Below are 19713 nucleotides of genomic sequence, written 5' to 3'. Positions count from 1 at the left end.
CACACATTTTTAATACGTGCATGATTTTTATGTGTGCATGCATGAATCTTACCCCATACAGGAGCGTCACTTTTGAAGCCATTGGGGAACACACTATTCACCAGCAGTAGTGTCTGGTGAATTTTTCTCCAGGGGAGGGAGGCGATTGCAAAAATCAGGCAAATATTGTAAGGTATTGGACCAGTGTATTTTCATATACAAAAAGGGCCTTTATTTGTACTTGCAGAACTAAATGAACATGTTTTATAACCTCATGGAACTTGCGTTGTTAAGGTAAGTTAAGGTACTTCAATTTGTGCAAATCTTTTATAATAATTATATTTTGTTTTACAATTTATGCTGAGACTAAAATAAGCAAAATGAACGGAGTATGAAAAACATCTGATACCACAAACCTTCAGACAATGAAGGAAAATTATAAACACACTAAAACCTATTAAAAACTAACAAGACAAGACTTAGGAATATCTTGTGGCTTAAAATTTACTTCTTGTACATAAATTTTCCCTGAGAGATGTAAATGTCTTTGACAGGGCTCATTGATGGGGATGGGGAGTGAAGGCTGTGCATCTGTGGGATGTGTTGGACTCCACTAGAACCCTGAAGGTGTGCTGTGGTATCTGGCACCAAGATGTTAGCAGCAGATCCTTTAAGTCCTGTAAGCTGCGACATGGGGCCTCCATGGATCGCACTTGTTTGTCCAGCACATCCCACAGATGCATGATTGAATTGAGATCTGGGGAATTTGGAGGTCAAGTCAACACCTCAAACTCGTTGTTGTGCTTCTCAAACCATTCCTGAACCATTTTTGCTTTGTGGCACGGTGCATTATCCTGCTGAAAGAGGCCACAGCTATCAGGGAATACCGTTTCCATGAAAGGGTGTACATAGTCTGCAACACTGCTTGGGTAAACTAACATCCACATGTATGGCAGGACCCAAGGTTTCCCAGCAGAACATTGCCCAAAGCATCACACTGCCTCCGCCGGCTTGCCTTCAGTAGCTCATCTGTTAGATTGGACCACACATGCCAGCCTTCACTCCCCACATGCATCAGTGAGCCTTGGCTGCCCATGACCCTGTCGGCGGTTCACCACTGTTCCTTCCTTGGACCACTCTTGATAGATGCTGACCACTGCAGACCGGGAACACCCCACAAGAGCGTCAGTTTTGGAGATGCTCTGACCCAGTCGTCCAGCCATCAGAATTTTGCCCTTGTCAAACTCACTCAAATTTTTGCACTTGCCCATTTTTCCATCCGTCAACTTTGAGGACAAAATGTTGCTGCCTAATATATCCCACCCACTAACAGGTGCCATGATGAAGAGATAATCAGTGTTATTCACTTCACCTGTCAGTGGTCATAATGTTATGCCTGATCGGTGTATTTGTGCTGTCACGTTCCCTAGGAAGCTGTAGCTGCCTGGTGAATTATAGCACCTTATGTTAATATACTGGAAGGTATCATTTCCATCTGAATTTGCATGGCGTTACTGTGTTCTTTCCAGTATAGACAAATGACACAGTTTGCATTTTCACAAATCATGACTAAATGTATTGAAAATGGGAGGAGAATAAGATGTGGAGACATAAAAAAGGAGCAGACATGAGAATAGCAGGCACTGAATAAATCCAACAGGTAGGTGTTGCAGGTATTCTGCTTGAACCAGTATCACTTATGCTTGCCATTGAGTTTTGACATTTCATTTTTCCTCTCAGTCCACAGAGAACTGCTACTGAATGACCATGGCTGAGTACAAGCTAGAAGTGACAACAGGTGACATGACAAATGCAGGAACATTTGACCACATTCTAGTCACCTTGTTTGGAACAGAAGGGGAGAGTGAGCAAACTGAGCTGGACAACTTTGGTGTAGATTTTCGAACTGGGATGGTAAGTTGAAGCCAATTGTTGACCATTGTTCACATCACTGCATGAAAAGTGGGGTTCAGTCATTTTGGGGCTTAAGGCAAACGCAAATGTGAGGATCTTCACATCCCTTGTTCTCCCCCTTTTTGAATCCTTGAGTAAATAAGGCTGTTATGAAGTCTGGTGTTTGGGCAGCAGATACTTCTGTATCAGTATGTATGAACAAGTCGTGCCTGGGGTGGGTATTGTTTTTTAGTTTCCTCGTGCTTCCTCCTCTTTTCAGCACTGCTGGACCAGCTTCACTCCATTTTTCAACAGTCTGTACACCTTATCAAGCTGTTAGTTTAGAGTTGGCTACTGTCCTCCTGAGTCATGTACAGATCATTGAATAGTCAAAGTTAGTGGAGAGGCCATGAGACGCTTAAAAAAATTTCTCAACCACAAGTTTGAGGTGTTTTATGGAGCCCTTGGTAGCTCAGGGCATAAGACAATTGTTGACCTTTGCCAAATGGTAATTCCCCATGTTTACTGGGATTTTACAGCTAGCACAGGCCAGGAACTGCAGGAAATCAACATGGAGTTTAGATTTCTGGCTGTTTTACAAGCCAGAGAAGTTTGTCAGTTGACCCCCCCAGCCCCTACTGCAGGGGTACACAGCTTACTTTGCCCAGAGACCACTTTTGCAAAATCACAGGGGATCAGGGGTCAATTAATAAGTAACCATTAAAGATTCTTTTAAATTCTTATTTTCAAATTAACTGACTTATTAAACTATTAACTAAATTAATTTGATGCAAAAATTGACAGATAAATAAGATATTTTACTACATTTAAAAACTATAAGTGCATTTTAGTTGCAAATTCTTTGATAACATTTCAAAGAATTTATAAAGCCTCAAACAGCTGGACTCTCTTCCATCATGCAAAGACTGAAACGTTTGAATGATTCACAAAAAAAAAAAAAAAACTGCTCCTACCAGGGACAGAATGTAGAGAATATTTAAACTATTTTAGTATGAAATCCACATTTATGGCAGCAGAATTGTCCTCATTTTTGTGTAACTTTTGCTCCTCTTCAGCTAATAGTTTTCTTTCCCTGAATAGTTCACCATCTGATCCTATTTCACTTTGCAGGGCCTGAAATGCTGTCAGACAATGATCAGCCTTCTCTGTTACTCATTCATTCATTCAATCTGTTTCTTTTAGGTTATTACCAGGTTAATTTATCCCATCAAACAAAACTGATATATCTGTCCCTCCTTCCTGTGAAGCAGTTTATTTTCATTGTGCATTAGGAAATGGTCAGAGGGCCTGGGTCACCTGACACCGCCCTGTAGTCTCAAACTAGGACATGCATAAGTGGCATGGGTGTTTGGGTGGAGTGTTTACATTAGCACATAGCCTATAACAGTAAGATGACTGTATATATTTTGCTGCAGATTCACATCCTGATGTTATTTTAAAGTTTCCAAACATTTGCGATCATATTAAATTTAAAATGTTGTGTAACTTTTGCCCTTTTTCTTAAGATTTATTTTTTATTTTCCATTGAACATCTTTGGTTAAATATACCATAGAGAAAGCACGTGTGCTCATTTATAATCAATATCAGTCAGTGTTTTCCATTGTTATCCTTCATATGCTGTTTGATGCCAACAGGAAGAGCTCTTATATTTGACTGTGAGAACCAGTATGGAAGTTTTGTGGCAGTCTGTACGACTTGCATACACAAATAAAAGGCTGTGATGTTGGTTGTTTTCAGTGCTCAGCATCAGTTAAAAAATGTTCTCTGAACAGGTGTTGTATTTGCTTGGTCCTCATGTAATTATTACTTTCTTACTTTGCCTTTTTCCCAGACCGGGGTGTACACTGTGAAAACCAGTTCATCTCTGGGGAAGCTTCTGCTGCTCAAGGTGGAGAAAAAAAAGTACTTTCTTCTCCCAGAAGATGAGTGGTACTGCTCCAAAATCGTGGTGACGACCCCAGAGGGAGACGTCATTCTTTTCCCCTGTTACAGATGGATCTCCAGAGGAGAGCTGGTGGAGCTGAGAGGAGGGAAAGGTCCGCCTCAAATTCTCCAAATAACTGGAAAATTATAAGATACCGCAGTTTGTTTGTTTTTTTGTTTTTTTTTTTGCCAGTGGTTTTGTTTATGTCATTTAAAATGTTACTGATGTAATGTTTTTTTTATGTCTCAGCCATGAAGGGTTTTGAGGAGGACCACCCCCTGTTGACTAACCATCGGGAAAAAGAGTTGCTGCTTAAAAGGAGCTTGTACGAGTAAGTTTTCATGTGTGCAGTGCTGCTCTCATTTTGTCTCAGAAGTTTATCTTGACAAATCTCTATATGATTCTCCTTTTGTTTTTCATTTTTTAGATGGAACATTGTTGATCCAAAGCTACCGCACGGCATTGGATTCAAAGATACATCTGAGATCCCAGCTGAAATGTGCTTCTCTGTGTCCAAAGGATTGGAAATGCTTTTCTCAAAAAGATTACTGTAAGTCAGCGATTCTATTATAATCTGTGGCTTTGTAAGGCAAAAAGCTATTTTCAAGCATTAATATCAGTATATTGTTTGTCTGCATTTTGCTTGGCTTTCTTTTTATCCTTTCTTATTTTAGAGATGCTGAACTCATGTTTAAGGGGCTGCATGGATCTTCTGAACATTGGGAAAGCATTGAGGACATCAAAAAAATCTTCTGGTTCAAAAAGACATGGATGTCAGGTAGAGTTATAGTTCTGCTGTTTAACTGACCTCAACACTGTCATTCTTATGCTGACGTGTGCCAGCGAAAGACTTATGTCAGCATCATATGTCAGGCCCTATAGTTTCTGTAACGGACTGGTTGCACAGCAGATATTTTGACTGATATTCAGTTGGTTGTAATCTGCAACCTCGCTGCTGGATGCCACTAAATCCGACACGTTGATCCTTTAACTAAGTAGCCTAGCCCCTAAGTAGAAAGAAAGAACATAAAATAAATATTTATATGCTTAGAAGTTTTAATGGGTTCAATACATGATGATTTCATCACTAAAATATATCTTTTCTGTAGTTTAAAGAGTGTTGAGGAACTGCTATGACTTGAAGAGTGAGCACTGAGCCTACTGCATGTAGCTGCACCATATCAATATTTGTTCCTATTAATAATGCACTTTATGACCCTGTGTAAGGTGTCAAAGCACGTTGTTAGAAGAGCATGGATAATTACCTGTTTAAATATGGAAATTAACTTTAATAACTAAATAACATGCAGCAGCACGAAGCTTCCTTAATTTCTGACGCTTCATCCAGCAGTTTCTCAATTTAGAGACAGATTATATTTGCCAGTTGCTGTTCTTCCAGAGTATACTGCAGAGCACTGGAAAGAAGACGACTTTTATGGATTCCAGTTTCTGAACGCAGTCAACCCCAATGTGATCAAGAGGTGCTCAGAGCTTCCCCCAAACTTTGCAGTCACAGAGGAGATGGTGAAGCCATTCCTGGAAACGGGAAGCTCTCTGCAGCAGGAAATGAAGGTATGACCATTGAGGGGCTTTAAATGGGTGATATTCTTTGCTTTGGGAAATGATTTGTGGGTTTACTTGTATAACAGTGGAAAGTCCTGGACAACCATTTCACTTCTTCATATTGTTTTGCTTTCATTAAATGTAGTGGGTTTCTTAAAGGACCAGACACTAGTGAATATTTTATTGTATTTATGCTGATATTTTATTTACCTTGCTAGAGTATTTTTGATACGTCTGTCTTGGTGTGTGCTTGGAGTATATAAAACCAACCATAAAAATACATATCAGCACAAATTCCAATCAATGTTTCATTGAAATGGTAATACATTATTGAAGCTTTCAAGATCTTTGTTCACTTCTTTCCCCTATTTTTCCTTCCCATACAGAAAGGCAACATATTCCTCTGTGACTACAAGATATTTGATGGAATACCATCTCAGGTGTATAATGGTGAACGTTTGCGCGCGACTCCTGGTTTCTGTTTGTTCTACACGAACCCAGAGAGCAAACTGATGCCAATTGCAATTCAGGTATTAGACTTACTACAGTAGAGCAACTCTGTGACAGTATTCATATTGCATACCGTCATATTCACAAAGCACCCAGATTATACAATAGAAACACGAAGAAACGTCCCACCCTGCTGTGAGAATGTCCCATAATGTGTTATTAGTAGAGGGAGTTCAGTCTACACACAGCTACACGCACATCCCCCTACTTCACACTTGAAGTAACTCAACACTAACAGTTATATGCACTCACCTTTTTCAAGGCAATTGTTGAAAAAGGTAATTAACTGTTGATAAGAGAAATTCTAATTACATTAGTATTTATTATCTCTTATCAGCTATGATACAATATATAATTTATAAAGAAATTTTATATTAACCAAACTAGTGATAAAATAACAAATTTGAGCATTACTAAATAATTATTGATTATTTCATTGTTTAACGGTGAAATAACTATTTACTAGATTGATTAACTACCAATTTACTATTTATGAATTATGGTTATTATAAAGTGTTACCCAGTTTTTAATTCCCTGTCAGTGCTTTCATATAATCACAGTCCAGAAATGTGTTTTATAAAATCCAGCCTTAAAGTTTGTCACAGACAAAACTTACGTGTGCAACTACATTTTTAGTGCAATAATGTGATGTAAACTACTCATGGTTTAGCATGAGCATGAACAAGCATAAAGACAGAGAGAGAAAGGTGCTTCTCCCATATGCATATAATAGTCATCAGTTTGCATTTGCATTTAAAACATGCCAAATGACATGAATTTATTTTAAAAGAAAAATGAAAGATATTTTTCTCACATTCCAGCTGCATCAACAACCCTCTGCAGAGAACCCCATCTTTCTGCCCAGTGACTCGGAAACTGACTGGCAGCTGGCCAAGATGTTTATTAAAAGTTCTGATCATATGCAACATCAGTCATTCTATCACTTCATGAGCACTCATGGTTTGGCAGAAGCCTTTGCTGTCTCCACTTTCCGCAACTTCCCAGTGATTCATCCCCTCTACAAGGTATAATTAGACAGTTGTCATCACAGTCGGTGCTTTTTTGATGTTGTAAATGTTGTCCAAAATCATCAAGTCATATGTAACCATCAGGGGCAATTATGTCAAAAAATGTTTTTCTCATAGAGAAAAATTAATGTGAAAAATGAAGACTGACTTTTAGAAACATTTATGTTATTTGAACTTGGTGGTGACATTTTTATAGATTGACGGCTTGATTTTATAGATTGATCTGAATTTTATATTCTTACCTTTCTCTCTGAACAGCTGTTGGTCTCTCATTTCCACTGCACGCTCCACATAAACATTTTGGGCCGCACATCCATTCTTGGATCTGAAGGGAGTTTAAGTGACGTACGGATCTTAAGCACGTATATTTCTGAATACTCAGATGTTGATCCTCCAGTTTTGCAAATCCCATCGAATATCAGTATTTCTTTATCTTTCTAGATGAATAAACTAGTCTGATCTGTATTATTTATGTGTTATTGATTATTAGAGCATACTTGGATTCCATGGGATGAAAGAGCTCATGAGAAGGTCTTTTGCTACACTGACCTACAGCTCCCTCTGTCTGCCAGAGAACATCACTGCACGAGGACTGGAGTCCATCCCCAACTTCTACTACAGAGATGACGGCCTGAAGCTGTGGAACATCATCAACAGGTCAGGCAGTGCAATCTCAAAATGTTACCTTACATGACTTCAGAAAACTCACTTAAAATCAGTTTATTTTGTGTTTACCAGATTTGTGAGGGCAATAGTGGAGTACTATTATCCCTCAGACTCTGAGGTCTGTGAAGACAACGAGCTGCAGGACTGGATCAGTGAGATATTCATACATGGCTTCCTAGGAAACAAAGCCTCAGGTATTTAACACATACTCTGATGTGTGTGTGTGTGTGTGTGTGTGTGTGTGTGTGTGTGTGTGTGTGTACATATATATATATATATGTGTGTGTATATGTATATATATGTATATATATATATATACATATATATATATATATATATATATATATATATAGTATGTATATATGCACCTGTGATTACTGATGATAACTGTACTGCCAACAGGGATCCCAGCAGCATTTAAGACTGTGGAGGAAGTGATCAAGTTCATCACCATGGTGATCTTCACAGTGACTGCTCAACATTCTGCAGTCAACAGTGGACAGGTGAGCCAACCAAAAATACTCTGCTTTGACTAAACATTTGTCTGACTTGCCAAAACAACTTAAATTACCTTATAAAAAATCTGAAGAATTATAGTAACACTTTACCACAAGGGTCTATTAATCCAGGCCCAATAATTAACCTTACCTAATGTGTCTAGTAATCATTTTTTAACTAATGCTGATCATGTTAACTATTAATTCATACATTATTTCATTGTTTATAAAGATTTAGTTTAGTTATTACTGTAATAAGCATAAACTAACAGGTATGTAAAGCTATATTAAGCAATAATATATACTTGACAAAAGTCTTGTTAACAATTGGGATACCAAGTAAATGTAGTACATAGTTCATAAAAAATGTTAATTAGTGTGTATATCATGAAGTTCACAGCAAAGCCATTTCATTGAGATAAAAAACATTTTTGTAGATGTCTGTTTAAAGGTAATAATTAATCACATAATAAATTCAACAATAAGTTACAGCCTAACCTATAATTTCTAGTTATATAAGCATTACTTAACCTTAATTAACCATGTATTAATGCTCTTTGTGACCCTTATTGTAAAGATGAAAGCATGTGTCCCTTAATAAATGGTTAATAAATAGTTATTATGTTAATAAACATTTACATGAAGATAAAGGAAAAAGCAAACCTCTACATTTACACCATTCAGCTCAACCTTTACCAAAAATGAGTCATAAGTTTGAGGATGGACAAGTAAGTGGACAATTACCCTTAAACAGTTATTAAAAAAAAAAAAAAAATTCTCTTAATGAAGTAGCTCAGCTCTGAACTTCATGATATTTATTCACATTTTTTATCAAACATATACATATATTAGTTAGCACTTTAATATTAATATTAACATGTAAACCTTCATTAAACTATTATGTGTTAATACCCTAGTTAAAGGGATAGTTCACCCAAAACTGAAAATTCTGTCATTATCTACACACCTTCATACTCCATAAATCTCCAAAACAAATTTAGTGAATGATGACCACTTATCAAATGGATAAATCAACTGCAAAAAACAAAAACAAAACAAAAATCAAAACAAACTGCTCATCTCCTGTAATCCAAGTCTCCAAAAGCCTTGACATGCCGTTCATACCACACACACCTAGTTCAGATGTTGTGCACTGAACATGGCTCCAAGCTAAGGATCTACAGTGAAGACTCAGGTTACAAAAAATGGTGTAAATTATGTCTTTCAAGCCAACTTGGCATGTTGCAGCTTGATAAAACTTGGATTACATCAGACGAGCAGTATGGAGGCCTTTTTTTCCTGTGAGACTCCAGCAGTGTTTCATGGACTAAAAGACTAAACCCGGCCTTCAGTTGGTCTGAGGGAGAGAAGATAATGACTAAATTTTCATTTTTAGGTGAACTATCCCTTTAACATGGACACCATTAGTGAATGATTATAAGATACATTAGTTAACACTTATCACTGTATCAACTAATAATTAATGGACCCTCATTCTAAAGTGTTACTGAGAAAGTTAACCTCTTCAGCAGAAGAATATGAAAGCATCGTCAGTGTCAAACCAACATTCTCATTCTGCACTGTGAAGGTTAAACATTCAATGAAATAATAATAATAAGCAAAACACATTTTCGGGTGAAGGGGGACTGTAACAATTACAAAAATAAATACTAATGCATATCAAAACTTCTTTCTGAATTTAGTTTGACTACCTAGTTTTCAAGCCCAATTCCTCGGCCCTGCTGTGCAAGCCTCCTCCAACCACTAAGGGGCAGTCAAGCATGAAGACAATTTTGGAAACCCTCCCAAATATTGACAAGACAGTCAGTTTGGCAGCAATGGGGTGGGTACTTTCAGACAAGTACAGTGGCACGGTAAGTTTAGTGATGATGTACACTCACTATAACTCATCCACATTTAGAAAATGCTTTTAGAAAAACCAGCAAGCAAAATACTGACTCAGTCTGATCTACTGTTTCATTTTGGCAGATTCTCTTGGGTCAGTACCCTGAAGAACGATTCGATGAGCCTGCCCCTAAGAAGATGATTAAGGAATTTCAAGCAGAGTTGTCCCGCCTCAGCGAAGAAATTACAACAAGAAACTCAAAGCTGCAAGTTCCTTACACATATCTGAACCCTAATCAGGTTGAGAACAGTATAACTATTTAAGTAAAACCCAATAAAAACTGCCCAATAAAAACTTTGAATTTGGGTCATACAATAAATGGGATGGTAGTGACAGTTAGCAGTTGGTGTGTGCTGATAGAAGACTGTTTTGGTTGTATCATGTTAAGTGGGACTGTGGTGGGGCACCTGTATCTATGTGTGTGTTATGTATTAAATGTTGAGTAATAACTCAGATGAGCAGTTTGAGAAGATGTATCACTTGATAAAATTGTCTCACATGAAAGTAGGTACCTCAGCATTTACTGTATCTGCAAGCAAGACATGGTACCATACTGTCAATGTCAATATAACTTAAGCAAGCGTAGCAAAAAACTACTTTAGCCCCACATGTATTTTACTGCAGATCAGAGTAAGAATAAGTTTTCACATACAAGGAATTGGGTATATGAATTAAAAACAGATTAAGAAAGTAAAGAATCATAAATATAAACTTAGAAATACAAAAATCCAGATGTGTATCGATACTAATGATCATAACATAAGGTTTGGTGAATTAAGCAAGGAAAGCAAGTCAGGGCAGGCAAGTTCTGAGGAATCTTCAGAATGTATTGAGGTACTGGGGGCGTAGCATCATCTGTAGTTAAAGAACAGGTCAGAGAACAAGACAGAGCACTCTTGGTTGGTAAAGGTATGCACTGGGCTAAATGTGTAAATTAGGGGTGTATTCATGTAATGTATTCATTATTTACATAGCTATAAATACTAAGAACATGAGGACACAGATTGATTTGATAAAGTTGTGTGGTACTCATAAATGTATGTATTTGTAGGTTTTATTACTTATAACAGAAATGTATTCTTATCAATATCAAAATAAAGGTGAACTAATGCATGAATTGCCTCTGTGTCACTTGTGACCTACTTCCATATAATTTTACTCAAACACCAATACCAAAATAAGTTGTGGCGTTGTGTAATACTTGACCAGAATGCAAAAATATGTATTGTTCAAACTGGTAAACTTTGTTTTTTGTAAATATACATTCATCAGGAATTGATGCCGCAACATGTTCTAAAAAAGTGTTTGGAAACTGAGGACAATAATTGTTTAAGTTTTGAAAATGAAATTCTTTCTCTTTGCTTGACTTCAGGTACGGAAGAAAGTGAATTCGCCACTTGCACACATCTCCCAGCTGAGACTGGAGAGGGCGGGAGGAGGTGGGAGTGGGGCAGATGATATAGTCAATCCCTGATGGATGGGCTGATGATGATCATTTGGAAAATTTTAACATATCGCCCAACTCTAGTGTAAATATTATACAATAAACATATAAGAGATAAGAGATAATGAGCATATGAATGTTCATATGCTCATGTCTGACATCAGATGTTCAGGTGCACAATGAATTTCAAACACAATAACCCTCCTACTGTTCATGATGTGTTTGTGACGTGAATAGTTATACTTAACAAAAAAAAAAAAAAAGCAGACAGCGGTTAGAACAGTTTTTTAGTTTGCTATAAATTAGATACAAACTCAGAAAATCTGACCTAAATGGCTATCTGTGCATTGTTTGTTTTTTCCGTGCTTTTGTCAGCATTGAATTGTGTTTTTATTTTAACTGCATAAGACGAGAACAAGTAGGAAAAAAACAGCATTTTGAGAGCCATGCACTACAGCTACTGGTCAGACAATAAAAACCTGAAGCGCAACTTTTATCAGAGTAAAGTGAAAGGGGGAAGGGAGTCTCAAAAAGGTAGAGTGGAGGGATCAGACAGAGGCAGAAAGCAAGATTGAGACCACAGCGAAGGAAACCCAGATAAGGTAAGGAGGGACAACACACAGTGTCATTACTGTTTTCTTTTGCAGAGTATTGGAGCATTTATTCTACAATTTACAGATGTTTTTTTTTCTTTTTCTTGATGGATTCCACAGAATGACCATGGCTCAGTACAAGCTAGAAGTGACAACAGGTGACACAGAATATGCTGGAACACAGGATCACCTATATGTCACCTTATTTGGAACTAAAGGGCAGAGTGAGCGAACTGAGTTGGACAACTTTGGCATTGACTTCTCTACTGGCACAGTAAGTTGAACCCAGTTGGACAAAGAGGCGGGCGATATGACCTAAAATTAATTTTCTAAATGAATTAATTTTTTATGTTTTAACGTGTTATATCATGGCATTACAATACATAGAGATATAAGCTAAAAAGATTAATCTACCTAATAAAAAAACATGTTTATTGGCTCCAAATTGGAGGGGGGAAGAGAAGTCAACATTGTTTGCCCCATAATGTTGGTTAATTAGAACATGACATGTAACATGATTCATTCTCAGAGTTAGACAAGGACTGGATTAGACATCTCTACTGCCTTTATTTGGCATTTATTAGGCAGAAGACCTAAAGTATATAAATGTAAGTACAAAAGTCAATATACCACGGGGCAGGTCTGTAAGTACATTTACAGACAGCAGCAACAGACACACATAACCGACATAGCAGAGGAGCTTTAACAACAAAACCAGCTGAGCTGCTGCAGTATGAAGTTCTGCAAAAAGTAATGTGATGTCTCACATCAGCCTGTCAGGCTCCAAATCAGGCTTAATGTTCACATGATTTCTCTCGATTGTCCAACACTGGATTCATACTTTCATCCGAAACACTTCTGGGTTACATAACCTACTCGCAGAAGTAGCTGCATATGACGGACAGGTAATAAAGTTGGCAGCTGTAGCAAAGTTCAAGCTGCTGCAAATGTTATGTTCATTCTAGAGTTTATTAACATAAATGTTGTACTTCTGCCTCAACAACTGTTAAAAACACACTAAAGGTTCTCCTTGTTGCATTTAGTATTGCTTGAAATATGACCAGTGTCTTTTGACCGCTGAGGTTTTACCTTAAGGTGTACTTTTTTCAGAGGTAGAAAATGTCTAATTTTCATGAAGAATATTGAGCCCAGGAGCTCTCTACCTGCATGCCACTGTAGATTACTAAACTACAATGCAGTAGCGTATCACTTTTTTCTTCTGGTCCAAACTAAATGAACTGAACGACGGGTGTCAAAACGACCAATGGCAATTGCCACCCTTTGCCTGACTATAATATATTCATTCTGTCCCTGTATAGGAGCAGTTTCTGTTTATGGTTCGTGTTCGTGTCATCAAAGCATTCACAACTGAAATGCAGCTGCAGTTTTTAAAAACAGTAAAATATCTGATTTATCTGTCAATCCTTGCACCAAGTCAATTTACTCAATAAATTAAGTTAATAGGATGCTTAATTTGAAAATAAAGAATTTCAAAGAAAGATGAACTATGGGACTTTTTAATTTGAATATGTTTATCTAATAAATAATGTTAAGTATTAATAGTTAGTTTAGTAGTTTATTAACTGGCCTCTGCCTCCTGTCATGCAGTAAGTGACAGTAACACTTGACAATTTGGTACACAAAAATGTGCATATAGTTACTAACTGAGTAGGGAAGAAATCAGGGACTACATGAGAACAGTCCAAGCCAGTGGCACTTACTTTGTTTATATTTATATTAACCCTTATTCCCAGACAGGAACCTACACCCTGAAAACCAGCCTGTCACTGGGGAAGCTTCTGCTGCTCAAGGTGGAGAAAGATCCATGGTCTTTTCTGCCAGAAAATGAGTGGTACTGCACCAAAATCATGGTGACAACTCCAGAGGGAGATGTCGTTCTTTTCCCATGTCACAGATGGATCTCAAGGGGAGAGCTGGTGGAGCTGAGAGGAGGGAAAGGTCTGCCTCAAATTCCCTCCAAAATTAATTACAAATAATTATTAAGATATTTTGGCAATATGTGTTAATTTTGTAATAACAAATTTGAATGTTGTGGGGTTTTTTATGTCTCAGCCACAAAGGTTTTTGAGGATGAACATCCCCTGTTGATTGACCACCGGAAAAAAGAGGTGACACTTAAAAAGGGCTTTTACCAGTAAGTTTTTATGTGTGCAGTACAGGCACAGTTTCTAGAGGTGCACCTCTGGTGTTGTTGGAGGTTTATCTGGAAAAATGTCAGTGAGCTTTTTGGTAACATTGTTTGCTTGTCTGTCTTTTTAGATGGAAGATCATGGCTGAAGGACTACCCTACATCAACAGTTTCAATGATGTGTCTGAGCTCCCGTCTGAAGTCCGCCTCTCCAAAGCCAGATTATCAGAAGTGCTTAATACAAAAAGGATGACGTGGGTCTACATAGAATTATACAACGGACTAATATCATACTGAGGCAAAATGTACATTCGAAGCATTAATATCAGTATGTCATTTAATCCTTTGCACTTTCTCTTTTTGCTTTACCCTGTCTTTCTTCAGTGGTATTGAACTCAAGATTAAGGGGCTACTTGGATCTGCTGAAAAATGGGAAAGCACTGAAGACATGAAAAAAATCTTCTGGTTCAAAACGACAACCATGTCAGGTAGATTTTTTTTCCCCCAAGTTTTCCAGTTCTGCAGCATAACTCACCACAACAATGTCAAAAAGACATTAAGATGTAAAAATTTCCAATTGCTATTTTTCCAGAGTATGTTAAAGAACACTGGAAGGAAGATGACTTCTATGGATACCAGTTTCTGAACTCAGTCAACCCCACTGTGATCAAACGCTGCTCAGAGCTTCCCCCAAACTTTCCAGTCACAGAGGAGATGGTCAAGCCGTTCCTGGAAAAGGGAAGCTCTCTGCAAAATGAAATGAAGGTACGGAAGAAGGATGAATTAAATGGGCGATAATCTTTGCTTTGGGAGATGATTTTAATGTTAAAGAGTGTACTTGTACCACAGTGGAAATCCTAAATTTATTACACGTATGTGACACCTTTTAACGTCTTAAACACTTCCATCTTTCATTCCCAAACAGAAAGGCAACATCTTCCTCTATGACCAGAAAAAGATGGATGGAATACCAGCTAGACTCTATAATGGTGAACCTCTGCATGTGACTGCTGGACTCTGTTTGTTCTATGTAAACCCACGAAACAAACTGGTGCCAATAGCAATCCAGGTATTTCACTGATACAGTAAATCACTGTAAACATTTATACTGTAAACATTTAAGTACAGTCACTGGTCCAGTCACATAATCACAGAACATTAGTGTGTTTTCAGAAGTCCTGTTACATTATTTTATACAAAACTGAAATGTGTTTTTCTAATATTCCAGCTGTATCAACAACCCTCTGAGGAGAACCCCATCTTTCTGCCCAGTGACCCGGAGACAGACTGGCTGCTGGCAAAGATGTATATTAAAAATGTAGATGCTATGGATCATCAAGCAGTCCATCACCTCATGAACACTCACTTTCTGGCAGAAGTCTTTGTGATCGCCACTCTCCGCAACTTCCCTGTGATTCATCCCCTCTACAAGGTATAACAGTGCTGGTGCACTTTTTTCTTTCTTTTTTTTTTTTTTAAAGAAAGTCAATTATAGAGGAGACAGAAAATGATGGTAAAGAGAAATAAGGAAGACATGCAGTAAAAGTTGCCTGTCAAATCTTAAGGAAGGATGCTGTGATTGCATTGTCAGCACCTTAAAACTCTAAGCTACCAGAGCATTGACATATTTTGTATCTGCATATTATTGTATATATTTTCTGTTGATCTCAGCACAATACTATACAAAACAATAAGCCTTGAACTTGAAGATTGCACTCAGTAGATTGTAGATCTCTGCCAGGCTCTCCTTTCAAGCTCCATTATAATCATAAAACCCACAACACACAGTTCCAATCATGGTGTCCTCCATCTTGTTTTGTTGTTGTCATAGTAATGGTTGTCCTACGTCACACAGAGGTTGCTCTACCTACCACTGACTGGCTTACATAACTTAAGGGTTCCTACTGACAGTGCAAATGCAAACAGGAGAAAGTTCCTGAAGGTGTTTAGGTCTTGGGGAACTTCCTGAGAGGTGTCACGCAGAGGCTCTGATCACTATTAAGCTGTTGCGTGTGTGTTTGTCTTATTGTCAGCCTGTTGTTAGCTAAAATGAGATTCTTACTTTGACTTTTAATATTTTGCCCTCCATCTTTACAGCTGCTGTTTCCACATTTCCGGTTCACTCTCGACATAAACACTGGAGGCCGTGCGGTTCTTTTTGGAACTGATGGAGCTTTAAGTACTGTAAGGCCTTTTAGCTTATATATTTCTGAACTCAGAAGATTACAGTTATGTCACCAAAGTTTCTGTCTTAATGGTAAATGTTTGTGTTATTTATTATTAGAGCACACTTGGATTCAATGGAACGAAAGAGCTCATGAGAAGGTCTCTCTCTGAGATGACCTACAGCTCCCTCTGTCTGCCAGAGAACATCACTGCACGAGGACTGGAGTCCATCCCCAACTTCTACTACAGAGATGACGGCCTGAAGCTGTGGAATATCATCAACAGGTTAATGTTAAAAAAAGATTGCAAGTGTGATCTATTTAAGCATCAGTTTTCCCTCTTTTTCATATAGAAATGTGATTACTCAAAATTCAAAATCTACTGTTTTGTGTTCGCCAGCTTTGTGAGGGGAATACTGGAACACTACTATCCCTCAGACTCTGAGGTCTGTAAAGACAGCGAGCTGCAGGACTGGATCAGTGACATTTTCACACATGGCTTCTTAGGAAACAAAGCTTCAGGTATTTAACCCATACTCTGAAGTTATCTGGAAACAAAACCTGAATATCAGACTATAATATTTTATCATTTTCCAAGCATGCAGTGAATGTTAGTGATCAATTAATAATGATTGTGCTGCTAACAGGATTTCCAGCATGCTTTCATACTGTGGAGGAAGTGATCAAGTACAGCACCATGGTGATCTTCACAGTGACGGCTCAACATGCTGCCGTCAACAGTGGGCAGGTGAGCCAACCGATGAGCAGTTTTTTTAGTTTTCAGACAAACTTGTTAAACAATTCAAATATGTGTAACAAATGGCAGATCTGGAATCTGTTCTATCTATTGTTATTTTCCTGCAGTCAATAATGGACATTGACTTGACATTGCATTTCCTTCCATCAAAGTTGGGCCCACACCCCCACAATATATTACTTTGTGTAATAAATTTTAAATGATAAATGTAAGCGACTAACATTGATGTTTTTCTCATAATTTAGTATGACCACTACTCCTGGCCGCCCAATGCCTCACTCCTGCTGCACAAACCTCCTCCAACCACTAAGGGACAGTCAAGCGTCAACACCATTTTGGAGACCCTCCCAAATGTTGGCGAGACAGTCAGCTTCTTGGCAATTGCTTGGCTGCTTTCCAACAACTACGCTGACATGGTAAGTTTAGTGTTTATGGACCCACACAAACACTGGCTGATTATTATTTTGCTTTTAAAAACTGTATTACAAGCAAAATGTTACGTCAGTCTGATCTACTGTTTCATTTTGTCGTTTTGGCAGGTTCCCTTGGGTCAGTACCCTGAAGAGCGATTTGATGAGCCTACCCCTAAGCAGATGATTAAGCAATTTCAAGCAGAGTTGTCCTACCTCAGTGAAGAGATTACAGCAAGAAATTCACAGCTTGAAGTACCCTACACATATCTGAACCCCACTGAGATAGAGAACAGTGTAGCTGTTTAAAAAACATAGAAGGAGCCAGGCTGCATTAGGTGATTAGATTCATCTATTTCTTTTAGATACACCTATCTTGCATGCTGGCAGGTATGTTATACTGTTTGGTGAGCAGCAACTTCACTGATTGACACAGGGGTAACAGCTTAAACATGACTCTGGCCCTTTATTAGGCTATAGCCTCAAAGAGCAAACATTTAAGGGGATAACTTTAATTTGAACGTTTACAACATTAGTAAGGTTTTGATGGTTCAGACTTTTCCAAGTGCATGACTTTCATTTTTCCATATTATCTACTGTTCAAGTGTGCTCAATCACATCAGGTGATTAAACAGATTGTTTTACGTATCCATTTTATACATTGCTATAAATACTAAGAACATGAGGACACAGATTGATCTGATAGAGCTGTGTGGTACTCATAAATGTATGTATTTGGGGGTTTTATTACTTATAACAGAAAAGTATTCTTATCAGTATCAAAATAAAGGTGAACTAATGCATGAATTACCTCTGTGTCACTTTTCTTTTAACTACACTCTCTCAACTGAGGACAATAATTGTTGAAGTTTTGAAAGTGGAATTCTTTCTCCTTGCTTGATATACGACTTCAGGTGCTCAGCAGTCTCTCTTCTTGTATTATGTGCTTCATAATGCACCACACATTTTCAATGGTAGACAGGTCTGGACTGCAGGGAGGCCGGCCTAACACCTGAAGTCTTTTACTACGAAGCCATGTGGTTGTTACACACGCAGAATGTGTCTTGGCATTGACTTCCTGAAATAAGTAGATATATCTCTGAAAACTGCAACATATGTTGGTCCAAAACCCGTATGTACCTTTCAGCATTAATGGTGACAGTTTTTCTAAATAGTTCCTGGGCCCATTATGCTGGCCTCCCTCTTCGTGGGTGAAGCAGTTTATCCAGCCAGTTAAACAATCAAATGTTCCCAGTAAAACTCTCAGACCGAGGAAGTTGCAAATCAAAATAATCATCAAAATGCATACAAATGCCATAAAAAAATAAACACTCATAATCCATCAAAAAACTTATATGGATATGGCCTTCAATAGCTCCCATGAACAGATTTTTCATGTTAGAATAAACGGCAGCATTAAGACTACATTTAGTTCTTCTCCTCATTCTTCTCCTGCTTTATTTGCAGCATCAATGTTGCTTTTTGCCGTAATGTATTTTGTATGTTTTCCACAGCTCATAATTATAACAACTTGATGATTTTGACTTAAGTCAGTGGCTCGCAATTGCTTCATTTCATGCGGAAGAAGAGTCAAATAAAGCAGAAAACGCCCCTTTTATGTGAGCGTGCACAGTCTGAGTCTGAAGATGAAAGCCTGGATTAACAAAGCAAGTTCATAACCACCACCGTGACACCCGTTATCTCTGATTGCGGTTTTAGGCTTTGTCGATTCAGATCATGCAGAGAAAGCCTGGCTGTGTTGAGCTTGCTTCGTAGTACACCCCTCTGGTGTCTCTGGTCTTCCGCAGATCTGACGGCTGGAGCACTAGGGTTTTAGCGGACTAAGAACAACCGTTCTTAGTATTTTAGCAACCTTGGACTGCATTTTAGTGTGTTTACCATTTTATTAAGTGATTTTATAATTTAACAGTAGTTTATTTGATTGTTTATTTTTAATTGTAATAAATTATTTTAATTGGCTTATCTTCCTGCTTGGTTTTTAACTCTGCTCCCCCAATTGAAGTAGAACCTGTGAGCCTGTTCAGGGTCCTAGGCTCTGTAAATTTCCAAAGTGACATTGTCAATTTTAACTCAATTAAATTTCTAAATGTTTACATTGATTTTGGAGCCCACAGCATTTAAGCTGCTGGGCCTGGCCACTCTCCTACAGTCCATGATGTGTTTACGAAGTATATACTTGGTTATG

General features: G+C 38.0%; 2 protein-coding genes across 2 annotated transcripts; both read left to right on the top strand.

The window, feature by feature from the left end:
• The first annotated feature begins 1701 nt into the window (after positions 1–1701).
• LOC146314551 (hydroperoxide isomerase ALOXE3-like) lies at positions 1702–10260 on the top strand. The gene is made up of 14 exons (XM_084737200.1): positions 1702–1893; positions 3726–3930; positions 4068–4149; positions 4246–4368; positions 4493–4596; positions 5218–5390; positions 5768–5911; positions 6714–6917; positions 7179–7265; positions 7411–7577; positions 7659–7780; positions 7989–8089; positions 9787–9957; positions 10073–10260. The coding sequence occupies exons 1-14, from the start codon at positions 1741–1743 to the stop codon at positions 10250–10252; spliced, it is 2016 nt and encodes a 671-aa protein (XP_084593326.1). The 5' UTR covers positions 1702–1740; the 3' UTR covers positions 10253–10260.
• Positions 10261–11878: 1618 nt separating this feature from the next.
• Positions 11879–18099, top strand: LOC146314550 (hydroperoxide isomerase ALOXE3-like). The gene is made up of 15 exons (XM_084737201.1): positions 11879–12035; positions 12147–12300; positions 13781–13985; positions 14100–14181; positions 14307–14429; positions 14560–14663; positions 14768–14940; positions 15101–15244; positions 15404–15607; positions 16273–16359; positions 16460–16626; positions 16741–16862; positions 16988–17088; positions 17343–17513; positions 17637–18099. Exons 2-15 carry the CDS (start codon positions 12148–12150, stop codon positions 17814–17816), a joined length of 2016 nt encoding a protein of 671 aa, XP_084593327.1. The 5' UTR covers positions 11879–12035; position 12147; the 3' UTR covers positions 17817–18099.
• The last annotated feature ends 1614 nt before the right edge of the window (positions 18100–19713 follow it).

This window comes from Lutjanus erythropterus, chromosome 15 (genome assembly GCF_056507025.1).
Source record: "Lutjanus erythropterus isolate fLutEry1 chromosome 15, fLutEry1.hap2, whole genome shotgun sequence".
In the NCBI taxonomy this organism is placed as follows: domain Eukaryota; kingdom Metazoa; phylum Chordata; class Actinopteri; order Lutjaniformes; family Lutjanidae; genus Lutjanus; species Lutjanus erythropterus.
This window is presented reverse-complemented; position numbering and strand designations above follow the sequence as displayed.

Excerpts from the sequence above, each read along its gene's own strand:
- LOC146314551 (XM_084737200.1), top strand. The coding sequence starts at position 1,741 with ATGACCATGGCTGAGTACAAGCTAGAAGTGACAACAGGTGACATGACA. Across the intron at positions 4,597-5,217 it reads CAAAAAGACATGGATGTCAG|AGTATACTGCAGAGCACTGG; the intron begins GTAGAGTTATAG and ends CTGTTCTTCCAG. Across the intron at positions 7,578-7,658 it reads CTGTGGAACATCATCAACAG|ATTTGTGAGGGCAATAGTGG; the intron begins GTCAGGCAGTGC and ends TGTGTTTACCAG.
- LOC146314550 (XM_084737201.1), top strand. The coding sequence starts at position 12,148 with ATGACCATGGCTCAGTACAAGCTAGAAGTGACAACAGGTGACACAGAA. Across the intron at positions 14,182-14,306 it reads CTTAAAAAGGGCTTTTACCA|ATGGAAGATCATGGCTGAAG; the intron begins GTAAGTTTTTAT and ends CTGTCTTTTTAG. Across the intron at positions 14,664-14,767 it reads CAAAACGACAACCATGTCAG|AGTATGTTAAAGAACACTGG; the intron begins GTAGATTTTTTT and ends CTATTTTTCCAG.